Consider the following 9,286-nt stretch of genomic DNA (forward strand, 5'->3'; position numbering starts at 1 on the left):
TACATTCACGCGTATTAATTCGGTAACAGTGACACGTTGTGTAACCTAGCAGAACTGAGAAAATTTCTCCACAATGGATCGAAGCGTTATGAAGCTTCTTGAATCAACGATCGCCCGGCGTGTAAAGATCATCGTAAACTGAAATTTCTGAAACAGAATCGCAAGGCTTGTACTAAGACGCGTTCACTACATAGCGAAGCGTACTGTGTATGTTCGCATTCTCTTAAATTGTAACATATATGCCAGTTTCTTCGTTCAAGATTTCCTGAACTTCGTAGAACATGTTCGCTTCAGATTCGAATCCCACCAAGCCTTCAGAAAATAACGAAAACGCAGTATCCCGTTATACATCAGCAACTTGTTTATCTACGAACAACGTGTACCTTAGAATAAAACCGAACTGCGCAAAAACCAACAAAGAAATCTACACAGTGGTCGGCTTAAAGACGCTTCACGTAAAGAAAGGCGAGAACGTAGATAAGAAGTACTCTTTTACAAGAATTTTCGATTCAGAGTACACTCAAGCTGATCTATTTTGTCAAAGCATACGGCATCAAGTGATTTACTTTCTTCTCGGCGAGAGTTCAACGATTCTAACGTATGGAGCTTCTAACTCTGGAAAAACGTATACATTGTACGGATCGACGGATTCACCTGGTGTAATCCCTCGCACCATCGAATTTTTATTTTCCACGATTAACTGCACCTTGGCTCCTTGGTATAAAATCAGCGACGACAACAGAATTGTCTGCTTAGACGAGTACGAACGAAATTCTGAAATATACAACAAAACGAATTTAATAAATCCGAATGTAATTGCGAAGGAAGAATACACGCAGGCTCGATTGTCTTTGAATAATTCGAACCCTGGAATTCCTGAATTGGAGGAACCAGATCTTTGGAGTGACGAGTGCATGTCCTCTGTATGGATGTCCGTTGCAGAAATCTACAATGATAACGTGTACGATCTTCTAGCCATCGACGATCAGGAAAGGCGACCACTAAAAGTGACAACTCGAAAGGATTGTTCTACTTACGTGAATGGTTTAAAATTTATCCACATCACCACAGCATTGGAAGCTTGCCAGCTATTAATTTTCGTTCGATCTAGAATGGCTGTAATCTCTACAGCACCAAATATCACGAACTCGCAGTCTCATACTATTTTGACATTAAAATTGCTGAAGTATGAGAAGGAGAACGTACCGGAAGAAGTTCGAGTTAGTACGTTAACATTTTGCGACGTGGCTGGTTCCAGAAAGTGTAAAAAAGGAGAAGGGAGAGACAGCGGATCAACAGAATCGAGGAATATAAATAATAGTTTGCTGGTGCTTGGAAGATGTCTTAAATCTCTGTGTGACAGTCATCCGAGCAGTGACAATGTAACTGGTCCTTTTAGAGAGTCGAAATTGACCAGGATTCTTCAGAAGGTTTTGACTGGTCGAGAGAAGGTCAGTTTCATTATTAATATCGATATTGGAATTGATTCTTTTCCAGAAACTTTGAGTTCTCTGAATTTCTCAGCAATGGCAAAGAAATTAGGTAGCGAACCAGGGATATTGAAACGAAACGCGTTCTCTGTGACGACGATGACGCCAAGGAGTCCAAAATTGTCCGCGTGGACTTCTGCCACTCATAGTCCAAAAAAAATCATCACTGTGGATTTCGAAGAATACGAAACCCTTAAGCAACAGAATAAGAAGTTGATGGAAGAACTGAGTGACATGAAAGCCACTAGTAACAAGAAGCAGATCGTCTCGATGAAAGTTTCGAAAGAGATGCAGTCGGAAAATTCGTTTTTAGAATACAGGGAGTTGCAAAAGAAACACGCGGAACTGATGAAGCGTCTGGAAGCTTTGAAACGTGAGAACTTAAATCGAGAATTTGAGATAAGGCAGGAATTGATAGATCACTATTCCACGGCTATCAAACAGCTAGAATCAACTTGGAAGAAACGCACTCAGGATATCGAGGACGAGAGGCGACACTTGTTGAAGTGGTCTGTGAACCAAGTAGAAACGTATTTTAAAGAACGTGTCGATAGTATAATGTGTAATAAAAAGAGAAAGAGCGACGACGACGACAACTGTAACGAAATTCAAGCGACCTACGAGGAACTTGAAGCTGAAAATGCCATGATCACGTCGGAAGTGGTCGATTTAAGGGAAATGTTGCGCAGTCTGAGGACCGAGAACGAGTTACTGAATAAAGATAAAGATAAATATAACTTCAAATTTTCGTTAGTTAATAGGAGACTCAAATACGTGTATGAATTAGCTGAAATGAATTTTCCTGAATTATCTTTCAAGGCGCAAAATGACGCGAGCGATCCCAGTCGGCTCATGGACGAATTGAAACGTATGTTTGACGAAATGGCAGACAAAATTTGGTATTTGAAATATGATTTGAATGTAGCATGCAATAATCGCGTAAAAATTACGGCGAAATCGATGGAAACAGAGGAAATGCTATGGAATACGAACATCAAGTTGCAGGAGACGTTGAATAAAGTGAAAGACCTTGAAAGTGAAAGACGAGAAAAGACGAATCTTATTCACAATTTGCAACTTCAATTGCGGTTGCTGAGAAAAGACTTAACCGACACTCGAGAATGTGAGATCGAGTATGATGCGAAATGTGCTGAAAAGGAAGATGTCCGTAGCTTGAACCTAAAATATCATTCACTCAGCAATGAAGATTTCTTCTGTAGCGATAACAGCGATAATACCGAGTTAATAACGCAAGCTCACGTGGATATAAAAGCGGAACGATATTTTAATGACGATACTAAGAATTCACTGAAGAACGTTTCCTTAAATACTGTAGGCTCAGACTTGGATCGACATACTTTCAAATCCAGCGACAGTGGCAATGTGAAAGAAGATTCTGGTATCGATTTCAGTTGTAGAAACCAGAGTATCAATGATAGTTCCACTATGGAAGAAACGAAGGAAAATTACACACAAACGGCTTTCACGTTCCAACATAACAATGATGAATGCGAACAAACCAAACAATTGAAGACTAATCATACGAATGTGGAACATTACACCGAGCAAGAACGAGAAATGTCGTTGGACAGAGAATTATCACGCGATGTGAGTGACCTGAAATCGGCAATAGAGACTTTGAGGAGAATCGCAGATTTCAATAAACTGGAAGTCGCGGAGTACAGAAGCAAATTACTATGTTGCGAAGAAAAAGCGAAGGAACTGAAAGAAGAGAACGAGAAACTGATAAAAATAGTGGAGATAGATTCGCAGAAGTACAATGAGCGGATCAACGAGTTGACTCAGGAGCTTCTGGTTAAGAAAGAGGACGATGATCGCAGTCTGAAGCAACTTGAGACTTGTTTGAAGAAGTGTGCCTCTCTCGAGGATCAATTGTCCATGCTTCATCTCGTTCACGAGCAAACGCTGAAATCGTTCGCGAATAAGAATACACAAATCGAAAAATCTGGAAATGAACTGTCGGCGAAGAGTTTGGAGACGAGCGACAAAGTGACAGAAACGCGGAGCGATCTGTTCAGGGTGCAGCAGCTGCAGGAGAAGGTTAACGGACTCGAAACTGTTCTCGAAAAGTGCCAGGAGGAGAGAAACAATTATCGCGAACGATTGCAGGAACATTTAGAGACGCAGTCGATGCTGGAAATGAAATTGAAGTGGCTGTCGACGGAAATTCGGAGCAGAGATGATGAGCTGGTCTCGTTGAAGACGGAATTCAACAACATGGCGCTGCAGAACGAATCTAATGATGAAAGAATGAAACATTTGAGCGGGGAGATCGTTCGATCGAACGACAGCATGCGTTGCATGAAAGAAAAATTGACGTATTTCGAAGAGGCACAGAAAAATCTTGAAGAAAGATTGGAGAACGAAATCGTTGATCCTCGTTCGAATTTGACGAATATTATTCAGAAGATCTACGAGCAGAATAAAGATAGAGAAGAGAAATTTTATAAGTTAAAGTTACAAGTGCGTGAGAATGAGACAGAGATGGATTTACTTAAGAAGCATAGGAATGATAATATAAAGAAATACGAATGTATGGTACAGCATTTAAGAATAGAAGTTGAGAAGAAGAAGGAACAGCTGACTAAATTGCAGAAATCAATTTTTACGAATTTCACTTTGAGGTATCACAAGTTGTGTAATAAAAGACGAAGCAAATCCATGGTTTTTCAATTGCAGAAGCTAACTATTTGTAATAAGCAAGATTTGAAAGTGTCGTCTGTCGATAGAATAACTAATAACAAAGAATTATCTCCGTCAATTTATGAATGCTCGATTGATAATTCGCGTGATGTTCATTTCCCAAATTCACAATTATCAGCCAGAAATGAAGAGTTCGATACTAAAAGTGCATATGGAACAGGAGAGTCTTGTCCAGTACGTCGTTCATAATCTACTTACAAGTAAAGGATAAAGGGAAAGTAGGAAATTTTTGTGATTTTACGGTGCTTTTTCTTGATACTAAGATTATAGAACCGCTCATATTTTTCTAACGCTTAATCGTCCCTTTTAGAATCGGATATCTCTTTAAATTTACCCTCTTCTATCTTTCTAAATATTCCAAATATTTTCTCGCCTTACGTTTTGAAAAAATTGCTCTATTACCGGCATTTCTAAATTTAATATATCGTAACCAACAGATAGAATTACAATTTTGTGTAAAAAGGTCTGTCGTTAGTCTGAAACATTCCAAATTTATTTTCTAAGAGAAAATCTTGTAACGTTCTTCGCTTCCTGCTGTACTTTTTCCATTTTAATTTCGAATATATCTAATTAGTTAATATTTTAATAAGTGCATTAACCGTTCTAACATAATGATATTAAAAGTACATTAACCGTAACTTCCTATCTTATACTCTACAGTTTTAAACGCTTCAGACAGAGAGCAGTTTGGGGTTGAACGACTCGAACGTAGACGCACGTCAGATCCAGAGCGATGCCTCCGACTGTTCTGAAGTGCACTGCGGTTGCGGTATTGGTTTTAAAAATGCTGGAAGGCAGGGAAGAATGTCAGGTTGGATGAAAGTTCGAAGAAGCATCGCGAATACCTGTCTCCTGCGTCAACCCTGCGGTGAATACACCAGTATTTACAACGATGCTTTCAAGACTGACGTTGTAAAGTATAATACGTAATTAGAAGATCATTTTCCAGGCAATTGAAGTGTCTGTAAATACTCGCAACATATCTGTTATTCCCTATAATCTTGCACCATTTTTGCTACCATTTTTACAGTTCTTGTTACTACATACAGTTCGTTTGGATACTTTGTTTTCTAGTTTCCTCCTACTTAGCGTGTTTCGATATGATATTGCTCTGCGCATCACGTATCGTAGTTATCGCTTAAATAAAGAAACCGAAAAGAAAAAATGTCACAACTGTTATTCTTATTATATACAATTCATTTGGTTATTTGTTCTGTAGTTTCACTTAATAAGTTTCAACGTGATATTACTTTATGTATTCAGTGTCACAGTTATCGTATAAATAAAGGCACCAAAAAAGAAGAAGAAAAAAACACGTATCTCGGAAGTGGACCGTTTTTCTTGGTTCGCGACTTGAATTAGAGATAGAAAGAAAGCAGCGTCAAACTGTAAGCGAGTTATCGACTAGCGGTATTATCGGTGTATCGGTCGTTCCCTCGGGACGAGATCTTGTGTAATGGCAAAACGTGGTTCCAACGTTCGTTACAATAAGCCCGCCGCCCCCGAAGAGCAGGAGAAACCTGTTTAGTTGGCTCGTACAAGGGCGGACCCTGGTCGGGATTTTATTGGCAATATGCTATAATTTCCGACATTAGATGCCGCTGACGCTTTCTGGCTCTCATTATACCCCGGCTGCGTCCCTATATGTGATCTTTTCGCGAAAACGTCGCTCCCACCCCCGGTAACCTTCTACGGATTCTGATATATGAAATTATGACGAGGGACATCGGAATGGAACTGTAAGTCCTTTCCACGCGATCGCTCAGTCTCTGATGGTATTACTCGGAATACCTCGTAATGGGAGAGATCAGATAAATGAAACGAGACGCGAGAATACATTACATCAACGTTACGTCGCTGAGGGGAAATTAGCGGTTTGATTTTTATGGCCGCCCGATCGATCCGAAACAGTCTAATAATACGAGGGCTATCAGTTTTATGTCAGCGAAATGAAAGATTTGAGAGAAATATGTGATACACTTCGGGATGCTCTAAATTAACCTACATAGGTACTATTTTCGTTTATTAGTTTGAAATTGTTTTCTAGAGTATAAAGGGAATTCGTATTATTTCATTAAAATAATTTCATTATAATGTAGTATCGTGTATTGTTCTGTATAATTCATTTTTGAAACTTCAAGGTATTTCTTAAATATAAAAGATATAATTTCAATCATCATTGGGTTTCAGAATAATTATTTAAAATTCATAACAAAACTTTTACTAAAATACATTTTCAAACAATAATGAAATTATTGTACAGACTGACCATTAATAAAGTGATGTTAATGAAGTATCAGATTTTGTTGTGTTTATATGTGTTTCATATATTTCATTTATCATTTCCTGCGATCCATAGGTCCAAATAAGAGTTCCAAATTTTCGCGACAGTGGATTGCTACGACCATTTTCTGGTTCACCTTGCAACCGCTGATTTTCCCGGTAAATGTACTGCGAACTTTCCTCTTTCAATTGGCAATAAGGTTTGATCGTCACGGGAAATATCATCCAATTTCCTTTCCCTGCCAACCGGTCTACATTGCTACTGTCCGCCTATCCTTAACTATACCATCAGCTACCCCGACACGCTGCCACTTTCGCGTCCGTTCTCCATTATAAAGAAACCAGAATATTTCTTTTAGTTGGGTGTAATTTTGCCACATACACGATTCTTCGATTTTCTTCTGTATCTTACATAAAACGTATGCTTGTAATTGCTCAGTTCACGTTTAAAATATTTTTAAATGAATATTTAAATATTTAAAAATATTTTGAATTTTGTATTTCTATTTTAAAAAATGTAAGTTTTAAAATATTTAAAATATTCGAGAGTAAGTTTTAGCAGTATTATAGTAATTATACGCAAAATTCTCCTGTCGAATTATTCATGCTTTCTCCCTTCTTCTTTCTCACTAGAAATAGCTTTCTTTATTATTATTATTGCGAAATGTAATGCGATGAATTAGATTGTTGTTAGATATGGAATAAATTTACGATATTTTCAGTTCTGTATATGTAAATATAGAGAATCGATGAACTTACAATTATTAATATTCATTGCTTTTTATCATTAAGTACTAATTTCGATAATGTATCGCCTAAAAATCACATGTATTTTCTCAAAAAGGATTTCAATAAATGAAAACAGTCAAACTACACGTAGTAGAGACGACAAAGCACGTTCGATCGTGGAGAAGGCAATCGGGTCTCGTAATTGAGAAGAAGGGGAGAAAGCCATTGGAGGCAAAGTTTCCTCAAGACATTAGTTTATAATTCGGCAATCCGGGGTCAGTATTTGTCACGATTAGCCGATCCTTCCTCTCCTCTTCCTTCTTCGTTTGAAATATCTGATTCCGGCCAAAGATTTCATCCCTTTCTTCACCCCTTCTTCGCAAAATCCCGCGCGAGTTTTCATTAATTTCGCCAATTCTACCGAACTATTGTCGTAGTTACGCACAATTTCAACGCGACAATGCCCTGGCCTTTCCCAGGGACTGACACGGACGAAAGGGGTGAAACTACGAGAAAGAGAAACTGACGTGCAAGGAGTTCGAACGACTCCCGTGAGCGAGAAAGGGTAAGGTATTTCTAGAGTTCGAAGCACACCATCAGCACAGATTATATTTCTCGTGTCATTTACCTCGTGAATTAGATCAATGGCGTTTCATTTGAAGTCCTCTTCTCGAGGATTTTGTCTCGTTACGCGAGCAAGGACGAATTGAGAAGTTCAGACGGCGGACGATGTGAGTGTGCCAAGAGTGAAACTTTTCATTAGAAACAGAAAATATATTTCTTTTTGAAATTTGAATTCACATAAAAAAATAAATTTAACGAAATAGTAAATTCTATGTGTATCGTCGCCTAAACTCTAACCATAATTTATCTTTATTCTCTTCTTGATATTTTAATGACGAAATTAATCGATCGATACAAAATCTGTACATATTTTCCTCCCGAAATTGTTAGATATTAAACGGAACTAAAAATTCTTCTGGCAGTATTATAAATCGATATATATACTAAAATAAGCATATAGAACCTATAGAATATATCCAGTTTCTTACACGATAAATAAAAATTCACACGTGTAACTATAAGAATTAAAAGCCTGAACTCAGTAACTGCACTATTTTATACATTTCTGTCGACACACTGACCAATCACATTCTGTTTCGGACAATTCCACTTCGTACACTCCATCCCGTCTCTTACGGTGTCCCAAACAACCCTGTTCCATGAAATTTGCGGGGTGTAGGGGTGGAAGAAACTGGCGAAGGATGGAAAGAAGAGGAGGGGTTGATCAAAAAGAGGAGACTCGGTGTAAGAGAGACGGGAAGCTCGGCGCACGAAGCTAGCGGCGAACAATAAGCAATAATAGGTAATGCAATTCAAACGTTGAGGCTGGCAATACTCCGAAGCCAACGGGGTGGTTACAATGCCGGGAAATGCAAGGCAGGCATTTCCTGCGAAGCGCCGGCGAGAGGAGAACGGAGACAATCGTACAATACAGGACGTTCAGGTAGTCTATTGCATATTTGCTTTTACGCAATTCTACTCGCGCATGCTGCTCGCGCGATATTACGCAATCACGATTTATCCGCCGTGTGCCGTAGTCCTTGTTGATGAGTTCCGCTGTATTTAATCCGCTCGATTCGCCGTATCATTTGCACCGATGAGAACGCTGGCAACTTGCGCGCGAAAAACCCGTCGATGCTGGCGTTTTCAGCCAGAGCAAGTTGCTCGAATCGGTGAACTTGCTCTCGGTAAAGATGAAACGTATGGAGTGTGATGAACATGGGGTTAGTCGGCTAGAAACGCTACGAGTGTTTGCTGCGGATGATAAGCTGGAAGTGTGAAATCGCGTTTTCTTCGCCGATTGTTTTAGTTTGGACTTAGTTGATTTTAGGAAAGATATGAGTCTTGAAAAGAATTTTTTAAGTGTTTCGATAGAGTCACTTGGGAAATCGAAGCGCTTTTAATTAGGTGGGCTACTAATAGTTCTACGAAAGTTAAAATTATAATAGTAGGAACTTAGGTATGTTTACTTAATTTCCTGTATTCCTAAATTTTAC

General features: G+C 38.8%; 1 protein-coding gene across 1 annotated transcript; it reads left to right on the forward strand.

Moving 5' to 3' along the window:
* Positions 1–281: 281 nt before the first annotated feature.
* Positions 282–4,430, forward strand: LOC132906124 (kinesin-like protein KIF20B). Its single transcript, XM_060957993.1, has one exon. It carries the CDS (start codon positions 282–284, stop codon positions 4,401–4,403), a length of 4,122 nt encoding a protein of 1,373 aa, XP_060813976.1. The 3' UTR covers positions 4,404–4,430.
* Positions 4,431–9,286: the final 4,856 nt, after the last annotated feature.

The sequence above is a fragment of the Bombus pascuorum genome, chromosome 4, assembly GCF_905332965.1.
Source record: "Bombus pascuorum chromosome 4, iyBomPasc1.1, whole genome shotgun sequence".
Taxonomy (NCBI): Eukaryota; Metazoa; Arthropoda; class Insecta; order Hymenoptera; family Apidae; genus Bombus; species Bombus pascuorum.

What these genes read in the sequence shown, in the direction of transcription:
- LOC132906124 (XM_060957993.1), top strand. Translation starts at nt 282, where the DNA reads ATGTTCGCTTCAGATTCGAATCCCACCAAGCCTTCAGAAAATAACGAA.